This window comes from Vidua chalybeata, chromosome 10 (genome assembly GCF_026979565.1).
Source record: "Vidua chalybeata isolate OUT-0048 chromosome 10, bVidCha1 merged haplotype, whole genome shotgun sequence".
Lineage (NCBI taxonomy): Eukaryota > Metazoa > Chordata > Aves > Passeriformes > Viduidae > Vidua > Vidua chalybeata.
In genome coordinates, this window is record NC_071539.1 from 4,236,163 (window position 1) to 4,258,688 (window position 22,526).

The following is a 22,526-nucleotide window of genomic DNA, read 5'->3' on the forward strand; positions in this document are numbered from 1 at the left end:
TTCACAGGAAAAAAAAAATGAGGAAATGGATGCTTGCAGGACACAAATCTTCTATTTGAAATGTCTCATTGACAAAAATCTAGCAAAAGCTTTACCCTCTATGAAGAGCTTAATTTCTGGAAAAAATGATGGGTTAATGGGTAAAGAATGGATTTACAATGCAGTCTTTCTAAAACCCCTTCAGACACTCTCTGGTGAGCCAAAACAACTGGCACTTTAAGTCAGTGGAGGTAGCCAAGCTTCCTCAGGGGAGTACCCTGCTCCTGCTGCAAAGCAGGGATGCTGATACAAGCCAGATGGATCAGGGGAGGCTGCACACCCCTTCTGATCATCCATGTGCAATTCTTTAAAACCCCAAAAAACCCTGAAGCTGAGAAAAGTGTCACAGTTCTATTCTACTGGATGAAATCTTGACAGATACCTTCAGCCCAGTGCTCTGCAAAAGGGCCTTGAGCTAATGCTGCAGTTTCCATTAAGGAGTAGGGTAGGATGGAGAGTGGTGGAGAAAAAGGAAGGGAAAAAAGCCATGGAATGTATCTCCCTTCTGACCTATTCCTACAGAAGCTGAAATACTGCAAACATTACTGTGAGGGGTAGCCTGCAACACCAGAAATCTGAATACAGAAAGCAAAATCCCAGGAAATAAAGAGAATAAGAAAAGATTTCTTGTAGACACATCCTGTGGGAAGAAGTGTTAAAATGCAATTAAAATCTTTAATACTACTTCTTTTGCAAGAGGGTACAGCCTAACATGTGGGAAAGTCATGGGAAATGGTAGTATAAGTCTGGGAAAACCTTACCTACCTGAACAGCAAGTGGCTGGTACATAAAATGGTTCTGGAGCACTGTTACTCTAAGTATTATATTGCTTTTCTGAGAAAATTCATAAGCTTCCCAAGTAGACTTCAGTTGCACTTGGCAATTTTCCAGCCTACTTTCACATACAAGTGTGATTTTTAAAAAAAAAAAATATTTTATTGACACAGCTACACTGGCAAACACTCCTGGCACAAGTGCACTTCTATCAGTACAGGTTGGTATAGCTGTGTCTGCTCTCAAGTTCCAGTTAATTGCCAAAATCACTGAAGAAGAAAAAAAAAACTTTCAATATGCATAAGGCCCACATTCTAAGCTGTTGCATTTATGAATATTTAAAGCATAACTCATTATCTGTGGCTCTCCCAAACCCACAGGGAATGTTACGTACCAGATGAACAGGACCAGATGTGCCTTACTGGGGTCTGCTCTGAGCTCCTGGCACCTGGCAGTGATTCTGGCTGAGCTGGACACAAACACTAGCTGGAGAAGCTTTCCTGAAAGCTGTCTAATAAAGCAAAATTAAAGTAGCCATGAAATTCTCATGCATGTAACACTGATTAACTACAGGTCTAAATAAGACCCCTAAGTCCACATTTTCTAGTACACTTTAAGCCATTATCAAACCACATTTATGTATCCCTACTTTTTACATTGCCTAAGAACAGTACAATCAGAAGACAGATTAAAAATTAGCCAGTGAGATTTCTGTATAAAAATAATAAAACTTTAAGACAAAAGCCAAAGGATAAATATCTAAGATATCTTTAGTCTTCAGTTAGCTCATCAAAACAGAACATATCCTTTAGAACATATGTTACAGATATGCTACACTGTTTATCTTACAGAAATGCTACAAGTGGGAACCCACTGTCTCCATCATTTGAATGTCTTTCAAATGAACAGTAGCAAACATTGAAACTTCAACTAAGAAGTTTATTTTACAACAGTAACTGAAAATAGAAAGAAAAAAAAAAAAACCAAATTAGAAAGTGCTTAGCAACTTCCCTCCAAAATAAACCCAGGCATCAATTCATCCTCTAAAGCTTTGGTGCCATTTGGGTAAGGGGTCTCACCACATACCAGGGTGCAACTGCAACATGTTGTCCTAACTTGCAGCTTCAGTGGTTAATAAAAACATTAATAACATCTGCTATTAGCAAGCTCAAACAGTTGTAACTAAGAACAATGATTCTAATGTTGATCTCTAGAAGGTAATGGTAGAAAATCTGTTAGTGGAAACAAAGCAATAGTGTAATTAAAGGAAAATGAAGCACAGATTTTTCTGTAATTCAAATTTACTCTTTAAGGTCATCAGTTAAATAATATACATATTAATCTGTCTGTCAGAAACTGCCTTTTAGCCAGTGTATGTGCATTGACTCCTTTTGATCTAGGGCAGCAGTTCTCAAACTTTAGGTCAGTTCCTCTTCTCTTCAGGAATACTGTACAGCCCCCTGAATACCTCCCTACACAATCATATATTATGCATTAATTTGCATAAAATACAAAAAAATACATTATTTGCAGACACATACACATATTTAATTCAAATATACACAATAACTATCTGCACACGTACCCTTCTTTCCCTAAACAAGAGCTTAAGGATCCAGGTCTGTACATAAGGGGAGTGGAGCTGCAAAAGGGAGGGAACAGAAGGACAAAATACATCCAAGAGCATCTGTGCACAGGTGGTGGGGAAGCAAAGGCCAAGAAGGTGCTGCTGCCTCAGAGCCCAGGCAGCTTCCAAGAGCATCAGTAACTGGGGAAATGTATTTGTTCCACACAGGGTGAGAGAGGGAAGATGGAGGGGAACACTAAAATGCCACCACCTGGGTCTGCAGCATCCAAGACAAAATCTCCTGCCAGAGGGACAAAGCAGGGCCCCTGGATATTTCTCTGTCCTGGTTCTCCCAAATATGCCTTAAACCAGGACATTCTCCCAGAGTTGGCATTCCTCCTGCTGACCTGCAGCTCCAGGCATTCAGCAGCTGCTCCTGCACAAGCTCTGAGGGGGCATCACTGCTCCTTCCTTAAATTACTGCAAGCACAGCTCACACTGGCCACTGGACAAGGAAAAGGTGCTTGGAAGCTTCCAGTGAGGCAATGGGAATGCACTAGAGGGAAAGACATGTTAGAAGAGGTATCAAGAAAAAGAACACAAGAGTTATGCTGTCCCTTCTCTACCCCCAGTCTTTAAAGCAACTTGTCTCAACATGAGCTGGTCCTGGCTGCAGTTTTCAGCCCCTCACATCCAGGCATTTAGGAACCTGAACCTCAAGTGCTCCCACACTTCCTCAGGGTCCACTCTGAACCCCCATTTGAGAACTGCTGGTCTAGTTTAACTAGCAGCATGTGAAACTACAAACCTAACACTTAAATGCCCCCTTAGTGCATAGCAGCATTCAAAGAGTAAAGTAACATGTGCTTCAGTTACCTCTGGCAGGAGTGTCAGTAGCCTGATCATGAGGATTTTGATGAGACATCTACATGATTTATAGTATTTTACAGACTTCAAGAAAATACTATAGTGGCAGAGATGAGGGTAAGCCTACACAAGGAAAACCAGCTGCCAACCTACCCCTTACAAACAATTTGCTCAAGACTAAAACAAACTCAGAGAGCACAACTAAATGCATAGCATTTTACTGGTACTAGTGCTTCCACAGGGCCTGTGGACACTTCTGTTAGTTCAGTCCAAACACTGCTGTATGTGGGGAAAATCTTTCAGAATACAGCAACACAATTTAAATGGTGTCTGGATTGGGGTGGGGACTGGGGTGTTAATCATAACTCAGAAGATGAAGTACATGTTAGGGAATATCTAACCTATCACAGCATATTTCACTTCATGTTTTTCCATGAAAAATTTCAACTCAAAGCATTACTCAGGCTTTACTATAAACTTATTAGTTGTTGAAAACTACAGAGGACTCCTGGTATAATCAAAGGAACATTTTAAAGTCTTTATGTGGGGAGAGCCCCACCTACTTAACAAAACATCACAGTAACACTCATGCCACAGTGAAGATGTTGGCATATTACTGTTGGTTCTGTCACTGAGAAACTGTTGTTTAAACCTTCACGTTCACCTCCTAGGACTCTTTCAAGGAATTGATACGTGCACAGATTTTCAATGCAGGTCCAAGCTTAATATTCATTGCACTCATAAGGTGATCCTCCTTCAACAAAAGGAGAGCTTGTCCATCAATTTCTTGTGCTCTAAATTCATCTGCAATATCTTGACAACCTAAAGGCAATAAAAAATATGATTACTGTTTAGAAATGTCCATTCTTAGATCCAATATCCACACCAGATTTTGTCCACACCAGAGCTTTTCAGCAACACATTTTCCAGTGCTCATCTCTTTAGCTTGTTGAACCTAAATTACATAAAAGAGTTCAGTATTATGATGGGAATTCTGAAATAATATGAAAATAATTTTTACTACAGCCTCTAATTGCACTGTATTTATTGAAGAACTACTCACTGGGAATTTAAAGTCCCAGCAAAGACAGAATTTTCATTTCATTAAGAGGAACAACCTCTCATCATTGGAAGAGACTGGGAAAACAGCAATGAAATAGCAATCAGGAACATAATTCAAGTAGGTTCTTTCCAGCAATAAAAAGATATTATTACCTAATTCTATAAATGATAGCTATATTCTACTGCTCTGTGCAGTGAGAACATCCAAATAGCTACAATTTCCAAAAGGAGTTATTTCCATCTGTGTGTTACACCACTGAGCTACGGAAACAAAGTTTTGATGTATGGGCTTTGGCACAATCATCTCATGAAGATATTTAGCATTTGTTATCAGAGTGAATATTCTACACACAGCAGCAACTCAAGTCACTGCTCACAAGTGCAACTTTAAACTGGTTGGATCTTCTTTCCCATGTTAAACTTCTTTTCTCAACGTGAATTACCAGTCTCAGGTAACTGAAGATCACAACATGAAAAAAAAGACTCTACATGGGTTGGACTGTCCCAAACAACTGAGGGCCCCTTTCCACTGAAGAACACTGTGGAAATAAAGGTTCCTCCAAAGATGTTCTGGATATGTGCTGAGCAGAATCAGCCAGTTATGCCTGGCTCTATGGCAGCTCTGTTAGATGGATAAATGTCTTCTAACACTCATTATCAGTTGTTTATTGAAGCTTCTTTCCCCCAGCCATGCTTTTAATGGGGTTTTTAAATACAGTTGTGTTCTCAATCCAGCATCTGTCTCAGAGCCTTTCAGACACACTTGAATTTGTGCTCCACCTTCCATTCCTGATGTCAATTAGGAAGCTCAAGTAAGCTTATTTTTTGGCATTTTTACATTTTCCCTTTTTAAATGTACACTATTATAGAGATATGAAATTACTGTGAAGAACTTTTCTACCTAGATGACAGCAATTAATTTTATATTCTCTTGTGTGTTCAGATTTAAATTCCATAAAGAATAGATAGCCTAATTTCCTGATGGATTTACAAATGTGTACAAGGCAAATGGAAAGGAAACATGGAAGGAAGTATCAACATCCAAACCTGAATTCATTTGGATTATTACTGTGTGAAGGTTGTAACATTCAAGGTTGGAAAAAGTTAGCTTTTCACAAAGAATAAAGCACAGTTTTTTCCTTAATGATTTGTTAAGAAGACCTCATGCAACAATCAGCTCTGACATCGTCATAAAGGTTTTCTTATTGAAGTACCAACAACAGATAAAACATCTGTAAGTCAAGTATTGAGTATTTCTGGGAAAGGTATCATGGCATGTCTGATTTGAGACCTGCACATTGTGATTGTCAGGCCACACCATTTACAAAGAGTCTCAGAGATCAGAAGAAGCTCTTACATTTAGGAACAAAACTGATCCTATTGAAATAGGAAACCGGATGTTTGTTGTTGCCAGTTTTTTTCCTTTAAGCAATTTCCGTGCAACTTCTTAAACACTTTTTATCAAAGCCATTTTTGGAAAAGCAGAGCATGGAAGTTGAAGGTATTGCAGTTCCCACATCCAAGCACATCTGGGTATATTCTTAACTTTTGCAATTATTTGTTGTGCAATAACTTGGCCAAAAGAAAAAGGTGGAGAGCGGGTGAAAGGTCATTCATCTTGCAACTGAAGACAGAAAGGAGAACAATTCTGCTCAGCTTAAGCTGTTCTGTCTCTTCCCCCAGAAGAAGCAGCTAACAGTGCAAGTGTCCCAGACACTGACTTCTCCAAAAGGCTCCAGAGGAACTCGGGAAAAGCCTGACAAGGACACAAGTCCATTTCAACTACAGACTGTGCAGAAAGCTGTAAATGAAAACAGATGTCCCTAATGTACATGGAAAAGTGACAAATCACCATCTCCTACAGCATGGTCTACAGATGGCCTGCACAAACTGCACCAAGTAGATATATAATACAAAATGCCATAAAGAAAATCATCTATATTATTTCCTGCATTAATCCATCTTGGAAGTATATGATGAAATATTTTTTCAAGAGAGTGACTTGAGAATATACTGAAAAGAATAAACCCCAAAATTACCCAAAAACCCAAATGCAGCAACACAGCAATAAAAATTCTGGCAGGTTGTGAATATAACTTTAAATATCTATTGAATTTCTTTTAAAAAAAAGTATCTGAGAAACTAAGCGTTCATATGGAAAGGAATGAGTAATTATAATAAATTTTCATTACATATAAATAAATGTTTGTTTAAAATCAAAGATCACCTTGTTTATAGAATACACAAAACTAAACCAGATCCAACAGCTGGTGAAATATTGTAAAAGTAATGGTTTCAAAACAGAAACCACATTTTAAGAATAAAATTTTTGGTTTCATACTTGCAAGTGAATAGTGTTTATGTGGCACTTCCATTACTCTGGCACAGGAATTATCATTTATTGAGAGCCTAGGGTTAGTTATTGAATTAACTAGAGCCTCGAATCCATACAAACAGTAACTGAAAACAGCAGTGACAGAGCTACACTCCATAACACAGCTCAAGTACAGAAACAGGAATAACCACATCCCAAACCCAAGGAGCTTTGCTAGTTTCCAGAGCCATCACTGCAGGTTCCCAAGAAGCAGACAGTGTTACTGAATTGCAATAAACTATCAGAAGAAAGGTACTTCAAGGATGACTCTTGCCAACTTTAAACATCTCTTACGCAATTCTTTGCCTGACCTACTAAAAAAGACTGTCTGTCAAAATGCATGTGTATGACTTAGCAGTGAAGATATATTCCTTATAGGTTAAGAGTCTAATGGGATTCACAAAAAAAGAATGGTATAGCATTCCAGAAAAAGTAGAAAATTAGGAACAAATGTAGCTTGGGTTTTAATGGGTAAGCAACAAAAATTCTGGTATGACTGCTACTGTGGAGATCTGCCTTGTTATCTGTAGGGGTTAGTGTCTGATCAGATAAAATGGCATCCTTGGGAAAAGGTGGGGAGTGAAGCTTTAAAGGTTGTAACAGTAAGGAAATGATAAATGCCAAATAACCTGAAGATGACATAAAGGTAACAGTGAACATTGATCTAAAAGAAAGGTTTGTGAACAAGGAAAAACCATATTATTTTTTCTGAGAACAAACTGAGACTAGCAGTATGCAGAGTTTCTAGGCAGAAGATCTCTGAGCAAAGCTATGCAAAAAAAATTTAACTTTATAGCAGAAACTTGCTTATTCTTTTTTAATGACTTGTATCATGACAGGTCTTCCAAACCTTTCAGTTCTATCAAGGGAAGTAACACTGCTCTTGCTTTTTCTAATGAATAAGCAGCAAGGGAGGAAGAAAGAGAAGAAGGAAGTGAGAAAGGAAGAAAGCAGTGTAACAGGGAGGAAGTGTGTCTGATCTCTCTACTGACCTCTTGAGAGAAGTCAGACTGAAGGAAGGAACAGCTCTAATCTCCATCAGCTGGGATGCAACAGCAGGAGTGGGGCTAGCTCTATCAACATGGGATTTGTGCTGAAGGAACAAGCAAGAGGAAACAAATCACATTCCAGTCTCTATCACCAGCTAACACTGCTGCTGTTACCACATCACCTCCTCATCACAGTGCTGCTATAAAGCAAGGAACTTCATTGTTAAAACCAATGGAACAAGCTATTGCCCCTTCCATACCAGGCAGAGAATGTATAAAGGCCCAGACTTCATCGACAGTCCATACTGAGGGGTCAGTTTGCACCACTGGTAAGAGGTCGATGCTCTCTGGCATTTTCCGCATCCTCAGCTCCCGGAGCTCCCTCTCCCTCTCACTCTGCCTCCGCAGGCGTGTGGTCATGGCCGTGGGAACAGCGTCTTCATGAGGAGCCAGATCTTCTTCTGCAGATGGATAAGTAATTGGAAGCTGGAAAACGTAGTAACTACAGTATTAGGCTTTATTTGCAATTCCCAAAGCAGTGCCATAGTTTTAAGCAAATATTCCACAGACCTGTCTAAGAAAATGATCTCGTGATGCCCCCTCAGGGCCGCTCGGCCGACGCCCGCGTCGCCCAAGACTTTGGCTATCTGACTTCCGATTCCAACGACTGGTCTTGTCTGATGGAAACAGCCCAAATTTCTTAGTGCAACTAAGGCTGTGCCTAAAGAAGTAAGATATATTCAATAATGCACTAGGAGTTTTTTGGACTGAATTCAATCAAGTAACCATAAAATCACAGTGTTGTAGAAATGCTGCTTAATTACAACAACAGCCGTCAAAGAAATACAAGAGAAAGGTATCTCAAAGGCCTTTTCATCAAAACCCTCATCTTGTTGTGGGATCAAGTACATCCAGATGACCCCTGGAAGATGTCTGTCCTTCCCATTTTTAGAAATACCTTTGCATTTTATCGCATCTGAAATGTCCGCTGAAAACCTAAAATCACATTGTATTTCCTGGTTCCATTTTCTCCACCCTGCTGATACCCAGTCAAAGGAGGATAGAGGCAAAAATCCCATGTTAAGATTAAAGGACTAAATCTCTTTGAAATTATTTTGCTGGTGGTGTCCCAAGAAGTATCAAATCAAAAATATATATTCCCACTACCTAAATGGGAACACAGCAGACATATGAGAAAGCTCTTTTTTGGCATCCGCGTGTCTGGACGTGACCTAAGTGGCAACTAGAAATGGGCAACTATTCCCTGTTTCTAAAACTTATGGTGTTAAACATCAACTTTCCGGTTGTTATAATGGAAGATTTTGCATTCAGAGGTTGACTGTGAATTCTTGCTCTCTTAACCAGGAGAGATTAATCCATTAGCCAGATAATGATAAACAATTACTACATAGAATTACCTTTTGGCACAGGATGTGGAGCAGAATCTTTTTGACCGCAGAAACTTATTGGGATATCCCATTTTTCCACAAAATTCGCACTTCAGAAGATCATTTTCAATTTCCTCCAGTCCCTCTAAAGAAGGAATGAGGAATAAAGTCGGTTCCAATGACACAAAATTATGTTCACATCTCTCACCTCAAGCAGGCAAAAGATCTTCAAATATTTAACTCATTCAATTAAATACTTTGATTAACAGACAATTATGCAAAGCAAAGCAAGTCATAGATTTCATTCTGTCTAGAAAAGATCTTGAGCAAAATGAACTTTAATGAACCTTCAATTAAGTTATTCAATGAACTTAATCAGTTTTTTGTTGCATTTCAAGCCATCCATGAGCAGGTCTGCCCTCAAACATAGCAAGCAATTAAAAAAGAAGGGTTACATTCCTCATGAATTGTTTCATAAAGAGTTCATTACGAGAATCAGGCCTTCCACAGTATAAATGCAAACTCTCCTGTAATGACATAATGAATTAATCTTTTAAAGTACTTTGAAGAAGCAGCTGCTACAACCAAAGGGACTTGTGAAAGCGAAGAAAACATTGAATCTTGAATATATATAACATTCAATCTATGAAAAAGATAATCTGTGTGCAACAAAGAAAAGGATTATGACATCTGTTATTTACAGCTTATTGTTACACAGTATTTTTCTCTTATTGGTGAGGTGAGATGGCACTTTTCCTGCTCTACAAAAAGCACTAGTGCAGCAAAGAGCTGGAAATACTGAAAAGGGTATTTGAAGGGTGTTTCTGCCACACACACAATCATACTCTGATTTACTATCAGAAAATCTCCTCTACTCACGTGATGTGGATGTGGATGTGTCTTGATGTTGGATGTTTCCTACCAGCTCATCTAATAGTAGCTACAAATTCTCTACATAAACCTAACACCAGCTGTAAGGAGCTAAACCAAAACTAAACCCAAATCTGTGAGTGTTTGCATAATTCCACAAAACAGACAAGCTGTCTGAAATCTGAGAAACAGCATGGTGTTCATACTGAAAAGAAAACTGAATTAACATCTAATTAAACAAATTATGGACAAAATAACTGCTGCAAAGAGTTTTGATATGGAAGAAGGAATAGTACTGTTTTAAGATAATGAGAGAAAGACTTGCATTAAGACTAAATTTACGCAGATCACCAAAAACAGCTCTAGTGCAATAAGGATACAAGCTGTGGGAAAGAAAGCCCAGGGGTGGCTAAAAAATTCTGAACTTTCAAATCTTAGCTGAATTTATACAAGTTATTCTATGTGTTCACCAAATAACTTAGTTCTTCTGGGCCAGGCCACAGTTTGATTCCCATTTCATTACACACAGAACTGGAGGGGGGAAATGGGCATTTAAACAAAAACTACAAACCTTCTGCAATCATATCCTCTATCTCTGTGTCTGATGAGTTGTCTGCATGTTTTGTGTTCTGCAGGTCTGATTCAACACACACCACACTCATGATCTGACCCTCCACCAGCAATCTCTTCTCTGCAGGCTGTTCCACCAGCAAAGATGAACGACTGACCTAGGGCAATAAAAGAAAAGCAACAGTGAGTAATTAACTATATTCACAACAGTGAATAATTAAAAACAGTATTTGTGACTTAACAGTTGTAACTGAGAAGATGATCAGTTTCTACTTCATATCAATGAAGTGTAAAATTACATCGTGCCAAAGCTTATTTCTTAAACAAATTAAGACTCACTCCTGCTCTGCAGTTTGCAATTATATTTAACAAAGGGAGAAACACATTATATCTACAGAAATGAAGGAATGGGAAAATGAGACACATATTAAATTAGAAAGACAGGCTTTAAATTGTCAGTTTGTGATTTAAAATTGTCCATGGTACCTCTCACCAGACACCGCAGTAATTACACCTAGCCCAGTTAAGAGCTTGCCAGTGCTTGAAACAGCAAATTGTAGCATTGTAGAATTTTATCAGACTCAGTTCTGAGGTTCAAATTAAGGTATCACTTAAATAGAGGGATCTAGGAGGCAGATAAATATAAAAAAGTTATTCCAAATGGTAGCCTAAACCCACTCGCTGTAGTTATCTCCAGATATAGCCTACTACTCAAGACACCAATCAGTGGAGAAAAGGTCAAAACCAACATCTGAAATATAATTCAAGATCTAAGTATCAACCAGCCACAAATAACATCATTCTTACAAAGAGTTAATTTCAAAGATTACTAGTAAAAAATTCCTAGCAACTTTTAGACTTACAGGAAATGGCTCCAACCCCTCCTGAATCACAAAGCCTTCGATGACGTGGGTCAGGATCTGGGGTTTAACAATAGCCTGTGGAGGTTTATTTTCTAGGCTGGGAATGCTACTGGGCATGGATGTGCTGTTGCTCCTTGTCGTTGCTGCTGGAAGCAAAAGAGGTGGTGGTGGAATAGAGGCATGGGAAGGATCAGATGGAGATTTAATTACTGAGGCACTGACTGATGATGTCACTGAAGGCAGTCCCCCATGTTCTGCAAAAAATAACAAAATATGTTACGTTTTATCACTTATGTCCAACCACTGGCTCAGAATCAGGAAGTAAGAGGTGATGAATCCCCAAGACTCATCTCTGCACCCATCAACCCCTAACACAGACTCTTCCCTAGGCTTTATAGATTCCACTTTTAAAACAACAGACTATTATCTCAACAGACTATTCCACAAACACACCCTCCTCATGCAAACATTTTCCTTTACTCAGTACCTGCGAACTACAAACATCGTTGGCCATTAATTACTTACACAAATCACAAAACCAAAAGCTATCTTAGTTTGGTATTTGTCCTCACCCGACAAAGGATCTTCTGAATTAAGAGCCTCTCCATTGCCCAAGGTTATGGCTGGTGGGGACAAAGTGGGTGGTGTAGGTGTTCTTGCCATGTGGACACAATCTGAGTCCTCGGGCATCTCCTCTTCACACACATTCTCCACTTGGTAAATCTGCATCCAACAAACTATTGCTTTAGAGAGATTTCCATTCTATCTTAACACCTTAAAAGAGTTGCATAAATATAGTTTTAAAAAGAAATTACCAGGTCAAATATGTTAATCTTTTAATAAAATACTAGTTCCCAAAATGAATACCAAACAATGAACTCTGAGGACATCACAATAACTATGACAGTAAAATTAAAGTATTTTGTTAGAAACAGCAATATATAAAGAAGCACAGTTCTCCAATCAGAGCAGAGAACTTGACTTTTTCAGTATCTTATGTGTATAGTTTACTGCTATTTTTTTTTACACATTGATTTGATGTTATTTAAATGCATCTGCAAAATGCAAGTTCAATGACCAGTCTGCAAATTGTTCTATCTTATACAGCAGTGTAATCAGGCTGAGTATTTCAGAAGAGTACACCAAGACTATCAAGCATTGAGGGTTATAAGAGCATTAGGGGTTATAAGAGATTTTAAGGTCTTTCCCTCAAAAGTATTGAAATAAATTTACATAAATTCCTGACAGTCAGTTTAGCAGATTAAAATGTAAAACACCACCCTGTCAAAAGCAAACCTGGCTCCTACTCTTTTGCCCAATTTTCTCCATGAAATACCAGAGTTGAGATTATTACTCTCTTAAAATAAATTGAAAATGAACAGCACACCTCTTTCCTTAACCTTTTGATAGCGTCAAAAAAGCCTACAAGAGCGGCTGATTCTTTTGCTCATCTTAATCTCATTAGCATTTTACCACTAAAGCCCAGCAATGTCATCTTAAATGCCAGCCTTATTTGCATAATATTTTATTTTCCTGTACACAATTCTAATCCAGTGATTGAAGGCAAAACCTTCAATTACAAACTGCAGACATCTGAGACAAACACTGAACCAAATTAAATGGTGTGATGGGAATTGCCAAAACACCATCAAAATTCCCCTATTCTTTTATAAAGAGGATATTTTTAATGTTAGTACAAAATAAATAATCCAGAAATCAATCATCTTAATGACCTCATATGCACCTTCCACCTAGTATAGATTGTTCTCCTAATCGAAATCTATTTGTATTGAAGTAAAAGTTTACAGTCCTCATGTCACATTTACCAAAATTCTTTACGTAAGCACTGTCATATATTTACTTTTTTTTTTAAACTTCCAATACATTGTAATTTCATTAAGAAACAAGAATTTTAGATCTTAAATTTACATTTTCTTGATTCCTGGTTCATATTCTTGACTGATGATCCATTACAAAAAGCCAACATAAAAACCCCAAACCAAAATATGAATCAGAAGGAAAAAGTCCATTATTTTCTTAAAACTCAGTTCTGTAATCAATAGGTTTCTTGTCCTCTGTCTAGCACCTGATTTAGGTCACTTTGAAGTCAATGAGCCTGACTCACAGCTCTAGAGGAGCCCAGGGAAAGAATAAAGCATGCAATGTTATCACTCACCACTGGAGTTTCAATCGGAACTGACGGCTGCACCTGCAGATTTACTGCAACCGTCTGTGGCGGTGGAAGAGTTTGAAATGGCAGCTGGACCAAAGCCTCTGCAGCAGGAAGCTCTTCCTCAGAAACCAAAGTGTTTTGAACCAAAACCTGGCCCTGGGACAGAATTTCAGGTTGCACTTGTAAAGACTGCACAGACTGCAGGGGCAGCGGTTGAATCTGGGTTGAGGATGCTGAGAGCTGAGGCGGAGCTGCCAGAGGGATGGGTGCAGATTGCAGGGCTGGATACTGCTGGTGTGGCGTGGAGGACACGAGCTGCTGGCCCGGGGAAACCAAGCTGGGCGGCTCCACGGCCCCGAGGTGCACGGCGGGCGAGGGCGGGAGCGGCAGGTGCTGCGGGAGGCTGAGCGGCTGCGACGGCCGCACGGGGTTGGCGGCAGCCGCCTGCGGAGCTGCCGGCTCGGGCTGCAGAGCCGCCGGCACCAGCGAGCTGGCCTGGGACTGGATAAGGGCTTGAGGGTGAATGATTATAGTGGGTGACTGACTCGGGGAGTGGGACGGCGGAGGGGACACCACCACTGACTGCTGAGCTGACTGGGACGGGGTAGGAGAGAGCGTGAGAGGCGGAGGATGGACGTGGATAGGGGAGCAGTGGGACTGGACGCTGCTGGGAGCCGGAGGCAGCGCATGGCTGGGGAGGGACAGACAGTGCTGGGATGGAGGCGGCTCCTGGCCCGGAGGAGTCTGAAGTGCAATCGGCTGGACTTGCTGCTGCTGCTGCAGGATCAGCTGATGATGGGAAATCTTTGGAGGTGGTGAATGAAGTGGAATCTGCTGATGTTTTACTAGAGAATGAGGTTGCAATGGAGAATATGAAGCTGTGAGGGAAGGGAAGGGAAAAGAAGTGACAATTAGTATTTATTTCTTCAAGTTCTGAAAATATTGTAAAATACCTCAAACATTCTCACTTTAAAGATCAGCACAATATTTTTAACACTTCCAATATTTGTTTAAAAATATCTTCAATTTATTAGGGGAGTATATCAATTTCCAAAGCAAAATGCAGCAATGAACAAATGAATATGGCCATGGTTTTTACATATAGGTACTTTCTATAAAGAAGTAGCTAAACTTATCTTTTTGCTGCTAGTTCTGAGATTATTGCTGATCCAGCCTTATTTAAGAATTTCACACAACTTTAAATGGATTTAACCTTTGCTTTGAAACAGACTGGAAGAGAAATGATAAGCACAACAGGATTTGCTGATAACTGTTAAGTTAACCTTCAGATAATACCATGCTAAGAGACTAAATAAAACTCCAAGAGTTTAGTATAAATTTAAACCACTGAAAGCATTTGCCTGAACTTGAACACAGCAACTGAGAGGCACAAACCTAAAAATAGTGCAGCTTCCAGAGAAATCATCACCTTTAAGTGAACCAGTGACTCACAGCCATTTCTTACAGCACACATTTTCCTCCACATGCAAACCTCTTCTTGCTTTGTTTTGTCCACTTGAGAAACAACTCATTTATGTAGGTTTTTTTTATTTGTTCTGCTACTAAGTATGGGGTTTTTTTCTTACCAACGTGAGTTCTGAGAGCATTAGAGTTCAATACCTCCAGAATGTCTGCCCCAAGTCCCACTCTTTCTCTAAAAGCTGTCACTAAGCCAAGCTGCATTCCACAGAATTCAGACCAATTGTCTAGACTACCATCACTTTTTCAAAATAAGAAAGCTAAATGCAAATACACTGCATGCAGTGTAAGTGCCTCTCTAACCAAGTACAGGTTATTTTGATTTATCTTGATACAAAATACTAAAATTTTAGCACTGTTACCTATGGGTTTATAAAAGTACTTGATATAAGACCATTCTCATGACACAGACAACACAGAAAAAAGAAACAAACCACCAATAAAATGGATTTAGATGGGAACAAGAGGCTTGAGGTGGTTTCAGCCCACATTTTGCTGCCCAGAGATGGGATGGCATGTCCTGACAATGAACATATAGAGAGACCAGGAATGAGAATCATGTTTGTGCTGTGACTCAACAGGGTATTGCAGTTGCTATATTGTGCTTGTATTGTGATTTAAGAACATTCCAATACCAATAAATAAGTGAATTCACTAATAAAATCTGAACTGTGTTCATGAGGAATATCTACAATAACATGGTCAGAGAACACTGAACTCTGACAGAACCGTGATCTACACATCAGTTTCCAGCAGCTCCACATTGATCCCACCTGGTGTAATTAAGTGGTGGATGCTGGATGTCCGTGTGACCGGCGTGCTCCGGCACTCCGGAGCGGGGCTCTCGCCTTTCCTATTGCTTTCTGAGGCATCGGGCTGGCTGCCCTTGGAGCTGCTGACAGCCTTACTGGGGCACAGGGACTGAGTTTGACCGCTGCTCTTTGGTGGGCCATTCTGTGAACTTGACAACACACCCAGCTTCTGACTGCGCAACGTCAAGTTCTGAACCTGGGAAATGGGCAAAACATGAAAAGACTCAAACTCTATAAATAGCTATGATACATATCAGGCAATAACAGCAAAAAAAAATTACATTTTGTAATGCTTCTCATCCTATGTGATCACAAGAAGCTAAAAATCTGCATATCAAAGTATCTTTAAAGCCATAAAATTCAGAGAAGGCTAGAGATCTTTATTACTTTAGTGATAAATACAGAAGTCTTTTTTCCCTTATTGGATTTTTAACAGAAATGAAAACTGTTAATTAATTTGAATTAAAACTTTTATTTTTCTCTTTTATTGTGCCTTCAAAGTAAGTGACACATGGCATCTTAAGCAAAGGCAATTTTATTTTTACAGACACTGCAGAAGTGCAGTGGCTTGTGAGTGAGCTTCCAGACACCACCATAAACCAGAGCCTTGGGTGGTCATTGGGACCACCTTCTCTGCCATCTGTACACTAACAAAACTGAGACCTTTGTCTCTATATTAACCTCCAAATTAACCAATATTAACCTCCCTTCTTATCATGACACCACCAATGTAACATGAAACAAAAAGTTTGCTTTCTGAAATGTACATCAGTCAGGGATCATTTTCACTGAAGTCTGTTACCACACCCAGATTCTGCACATAACGACCCCAGATCTCCAATCCTAATGAAAATTTCGTTTTCAAGGATAATGCCTACACTTGTAGCACTATTTTACATCATTTTTTACATGAAAAAGAGGACTAATTATTATCACCATTCCCTATTTTGATTACATAATCTCATCCATACTCAACAGTTAGTACCTGTGTAATGAACAGGCAGTTTACATTTCACTTCTCACTGCTCTGTGTGTCACCACAGGGCACAACCCAAGACAACTGCGCTTGCTTCCTCACTGGAATGCAGAATGCATTTACTGCCATCCTGCCCCAGGGAGGACAAATCCTTCAGCACACCCTCACAGGTAAGGTGACTCAGCTGGAGTTTGGCAGAGCCACCCCAGCAGCTCATCTGCTCTCTGGTTTGGGGTGACAGTAAAGCAAGAAAAACTAAAGCACTACATTTCCTTACTTTTCATTTTTGTCCCACTCAACAGGGTGGACCTTCAATAAGTTTAGACAAGCTCACCTGAGTAGCTGCAGACTGACAGGAAGATGAGGAGGATGAGGAGACAACAGGAATGTCAGACTGGACAGCAGCCACAGTGGTCGCAGGAGTAAAAATAAGCTGTTAAGCAAGAAAAAAAAACATGGTAACAGACTGAAATTTTTAAGATCTGTAAAAGAAATGCAGTATCTTAAAGAGATATCATACTCATACATACTGATGTACAGCTTCTAAGATTTACTTTTTTAGTTTTAGATTAATTTATTTAAAGAACTTTTTATCATGGTAATTTTAGTAAACAAAGAAAATAATAGAGAATAGAAACAAAGAAAACAAAAGAGAATAATGTAAACCAAATATAATATATTTAAATTATAAATAAATATATATTTATAATATATATTATAAAATCTTTGAGGTAGATAAACACAGCTATGAACTTTCATACAAACACATAAGAGCACTTTCCCTTCAATACTACAAATTAGTGGGGGAAAAAAAAAGACAGCAGAGCAGCCCAATAATTACTATATTTAAGAAAGAGAGCTTAGATCTTCCAACAGGCACAGACCAAAGCCAAACTTGACTGTAATCAAAACTTACCATCTGAGCTCGCAGATACATTTGAGCCTGGCTTGCACTCAGGGTGGGAGAGGTGCTGCCCAGCAACATTGTCTGTTGGGTGATGCTGCTGCTGGTGGTGTTGGAGGTCTGAGAACGGCTTATTATCTGTGCAGGTGTAGGAGAGGTGGAGAGGTTAATCTAAGGAAACAAAAATATTGCTTCTGTCATGGAAATTCCATCACCCTAGGGTCTAAAGCCAGAAAGCCCTTGACAAAAATGGCAGGGACAGTTGGAATCTCTGAACTGTGAAGATATCAAAAATATATTGAGCCAATCATCACAAAATTGGTTTCTGGCAAGATTGTACATTTTTATTCTTAAACTGCAAGCAACCACTTTGCAGTAACTAATAATAAGCAGTTACAAGTATAAACAATGATATGAAGTCTGAAAAATATGTCTCATAGAAATAAACATTTACTGAATATGTAGAATGAGATTTCAATATTTTAAGAAAAAAACACCTGAAGTTTAATATTAAAGATCTTTAAATGTTTATATTAACTGCCTTGACTGGTATCTTCTATTATGTTCAGGACACTTTGTGCCACCGCTTACAGACTTTCAATCCTCATTTCACAAACACACACTGAAAAACGACTGAAGACCAAGACCTTTTCCAATTTCAAATTAAATGCTTAAGAATCACTCTTTAGCATCTTCTTTAAAAAAGAAGCTGTTGTGTCTTTGCTTTTTCTTTTTTTTCTCTAACCAGTCTAACAGAGTTAAGTGCCCAGCTCTTTTTCATCACTTACTTAAAGGATTTCCTTGAAAAACCCCAGCCCAATTATTTTGTTAGTTTAACATCAGACATCTTAATAGAATTTCCCTCTGAAATTTAATGAATAAATGCTTTTACTTTTAACAACTGTAAGCCAAGCCAAGCTATGAGAGCTTAAAAAAATACACAGTTAAATCACTGAAGCTATGCACTGGAGTCATGAACAGCTTGAGGGTATGATTAAGAAGCAGGATATCTGTAGGACTAACAAATCCTACTTCAGACAGCTGTAAAACTGTACAGAAGATACTGTGCACGTCTGACAATGGCACTTAAAGAAATACAGCATGAACTGAATGAACACAGAGCTGCTCACAACTGAAATCTGAGCACATGCCTAGAATATGGAAAGTGAAACTGTGAAAAAAGATGAATGATAAAAGATGATAATCAATAAAAGAATGAATGCTATAAACATTTAATCAGTTTCATAAATATATGTGAGCATCGACTTGGATTCTTTAGATTTTGTGCTATTTAATCCCTGCTACACAGTTAACATTTTCACCTACAGTAGTGCTCTGAATAAAGAAACTAAGGTAGAAAATCCAGTAAGAAATCATGTAAGAGATGAGAGCTCAGGGAGTGATTTCTGCAGGAGTTTCAACAGCCACTGGTGCTTGTGGAGTGAGCAGATGCCCCTCAGAGCATCAAGAGGGGCCTGGGACTTGGGAAGCCAACACTGGCCACCAACAATCACACACAGGACCCAGCACTTACTACAGAGTCATCATGCTGCTCACTGTGTCTGCAGTATTGATTTTAACAATACAAACTGAAATGCTGTTAATATTTTCTGGTTTTCCCTGTAGCCATATAACAAGCAAGCAGGGTTGGGAATGGAGGGAGGGCTTGGTGCAGTTACGTACCGAGGTCTGCGACATGCTTGACTGCTGAGTGACACTCCCAGTGGGGGAAGTACATTGCCTCCCACCTGACAGGCTTGCCTAAATAGCAAGAATATGTGTCAAATAGTGAAATCAGAAAGTGCTTAAGTGATGTTCATTTTATTGCCATTGTTAATTTATAAACCATCAGAAACAGCCCTCTCTACCTTTACCTTTCTCTGAGTTAACAGTAAGATGCTTTACTCAGTAGAAATTGTTTTCAGCAAAGTGCACTCTGCACTATGGAATGCTACCTGCAAGGTGCTAAGTTCCTTGAAGTCCTCCCACATTTCAGGCATATAAGTCTTTAGATCAAGACCTGAAGAAAAATGATGAGAGGTAAAGTCTGCCAAACTGCTAATGATGGAGCTAAGAGATCACCTCACCACCTATGGTGCTCAGAACTTAAAATGCAATATCATAAAAAACTGTCATTATTAAAACTCACGTCATAATTTTATTGTGATTAGAATCTTCTAAAAATATATACATGCGGTACAGAACAGCCTCATATTCTGGAATGGTAACTTATGTATGCACATCAAGTGTCTGTCACAGGATGCTATTCCAGCTCTTCAGATGAATAACAGGGACAGTGATTTAGGTTTCTGTATGAACCAAAACTTCTCAGCCTTTCCCAACCTGATTTTCTTTGCTCTGTTTCAGTTACTGTATATCCACATGGAAATTCATCACAACAAAAAAATTACCACAAAAATATTCCCACAATCTAATGAAAAAGGTATAGAAGAAAAAGCCAGGAGCAAAAATGCGTCAGTCCAGTTCTGACACCAAACAGCCGTATCCCTGAGGTCCAGAACTCCATTTAGCATTTCCCTGGGTAAAATCATTAACAACCACCTCTCTCTGCAAGATCATAGTCTCAATCCAAGGCAAACTGAGGTCAAAGGAAATCTTGCCACTGCTTTAATTCAAAATGGGTCTCCTCCAGCGATCACTGATGTTAAAAGCTGTGTTTCAGATATTAAATGCCATTTACCTCCTGCATTTTCACACTCAGGGTTAAAATTTAATTTTGCCATTACTTATAATGCAGCCAGATGTGAGGCAAAACACACTAAGATGCCAGATGTTCATTATTTTTTATTTCACTAAGATACATTCATTGCTTCCCCCACCAACTTTTAGAGAAAATCATGGGATGAAGATTGAAGTTGCCTATTTTTAATATTTATTTTATTACTGCTTGATGATTTACATGATGCATTATAATGTATGCAATAAAGCATGGAATGGTTGCCTACTGGAGCATCTATACCACTGGACAAAATCCTCCAAACAGTTTGGAGGATGATACAATTTAAAATAACAACATCATTAAAATATAACAGTGAATTATCATGAGGCATTAAGCTCAGGCACTTAAGCTGTTATTACATTTGACAATGACTGTAGCCCTGCTCTAGACAATTCATGATTCTTTTTCAGCAATCTTCACTCTCACCTGTGGAACAGTTGCCAGACTCTGAAATTGGGTACTGCTTAAGTGCTGCTGCTGCAGAGCAGCAGTCTGCAGCATTAGATGCTGCTGTTGGGCTGCATACATCTGCTGGAGGTACTGAGCAGCTGAGCTAGGAGGACGATGCAAGGCCTGCTGAATAACCTGTGATGAATCAGTAGGTAATTAATTACAATTACAAAGCACTCACCATGCTGACATGATATTTAAGTTTACCCTTACAAGGAAATCAAGCCAAATGAATTTTTTCACACCTATTATGTCATACTGAACTTGCTCCCTCACTGGTCTCGACCAAGTCACAGAGTATTGTCAACATCAACATATTCACATTCTCAAGGCCAGCCTGACAATACAGCATCACCCCCAACACATCACCCCAGCCTCTCAGCTGCTTGTCAACACATCCTACATCATGTTCTGCTTTTTGAGAGATCAGAGCAATGCGTGAGAAACCCAATTATCAAACACAACAGAATGGACTGTACGGAGTTCAAGGAGACCTAATTTAAAGAACAGCAAGAGGTGGCTGGATCCCAAGCAGGACTTACCCACACAAATACCTTGGATCCCTCTAGTCAAAGTTGGTCAAACAAAAAGCTTTATTTTGCAAAGGTTTATGTTAATAATCTGCACCCTCAGCAAATGGTGAGCAAAGCAAACTTTCTATCACAGCATTTCCCCCTCTCTTATTTGGGGGACAGGCCTACCCTGAACTATCTCCTTAAGTGCTCTGAGACCCTCCAGTAAATATCTCCTGAAAACCAGCAAGGCAGCTATTGAGAAAGACAACAGCAATTAAGAATGAAAAGTTAATAATGTGTGAAGTACTGCACAATGCCTGTGTTCAGAGCTCCCTACAGGACAGGGAGGAAGCCCCCAGAGCCCAGTACCTGGACAGCATGTCTGTCAGAGCCGCTGTAGACGGAGATCTGCGGCAGCGGCGTGCGGGAAGTGGAGGTGGTGGTGACGGTCGTGGTGGATGCAGAACATGTCGTTGTGTTGGGTTCATTCTCCATAGCTGTGCAGCGTTTGTCCAGCCTGGCAGGAGTGACACAGAAGTGGTTCACAAGCAAGGCCAGAACATGCTGATTTTAATGCAAAAGAATGTTTTGCTGAGGCAGAAAAATGGACGATTTTCAAAAGGTAAGTTACACAGAATCACGGAATGGTTTGGGTTGGAGGGACCTTAAAGACCATCTCGTCCCACCCCCTGCCATGGCAGGGTCACCTTTCAATACACCAGGTTGCTTCAAGCCCCATCCAACCTAGCCTTGAACACTTGAGGCAGCCACAACCTCTACGGGCAACCTCCACAGGGCTTCACCAACCCTATAGAATTCTTTCTTAATAACTAATCTTAGCTTGTAGTATTTGCTATTACTTGATGCAATCTCTTGAGAGATGTAGTGATAATTTTCTAAGATCCATAAAAAGTAGCAATAAAGAACTAATTTAGGAATACATCCAAGATTTCCAACCAGCTACACAGAACCAGTAGCACCTCCCTCACCCCCAAGACCAGGACTGAAAATGCTGGCTGACACTGGACACTGAGCAAAACCTGCTCTTGGCAAAAATCACCAGTGAAATGTTCTGTTTGGAGAGAGAGGGAAAGGATACAGGAAAAAATCCTTT

At 39.5% G+C, this 22,526-nt stretch overlaps 1 protein-coding gene across 3 annotated transcripts; it reads right to left on the reverse strand.

Annotated features, from left to right (window-relative positions):
* Positions 1-1,330: 1,330 nt before the first annotated feature.
* Positions 1,331-21,927, reverse strand: PHC3 (polyhomeotic homolog 3). Of its 3 annotated transcripts, XM_053951457.1 has the most exons (15): positions 21,782-21,927; positions 20,874-21,032; positions 19,391-19,468; positions 17,720-17,878; positions 17,138-17,236; positions 15,789-16,023; positions 13,540-14,414; positions 11,936-12,086; positions 11,364-11,617; positions 10,502-10,658; positions 9,091-9,205; positions 8,243-8,393; positions 7,933-8,158; positions 3,912-4,069; positions 1,331-2,936 (listed from the first exon to the last, which is right to left on the reverse strand). In XM_053951457.1, the coding sequence occupies exons 1-14, from the start codon at positions 21,905-21,907 to the stop codon at positions 3,915-3,917; spliced, it is 2,940 nt and encodes a 979-aa protein (XP_053807432.1). In that variant the 5' UTR covers positions 21,908-21,927; the 3' UTR covers positions 1,331-2,936; positions 3,912-3,914. The 3 variants fall into 3 exon arrangements, with proteins under 3 accessions (XP_053807432.1, XP_053807433.1, XP_053807434.1); XM_053951458.1 differs by lacking the exon at positions 1,331-2,936 and having other exon boundaries at positions 3,699-4,069; positions 17,720-17,845; XM_053951459.1 differs by lacking the exons at positions 1,331-2,936; positions 19,391-19,468; positions 20,874-21,032 and having other exon boundaries at positions 3,699-4,069.
* Between the last annotated feature and the right edge of the window lie 599 nt (positions 21,928-22,526).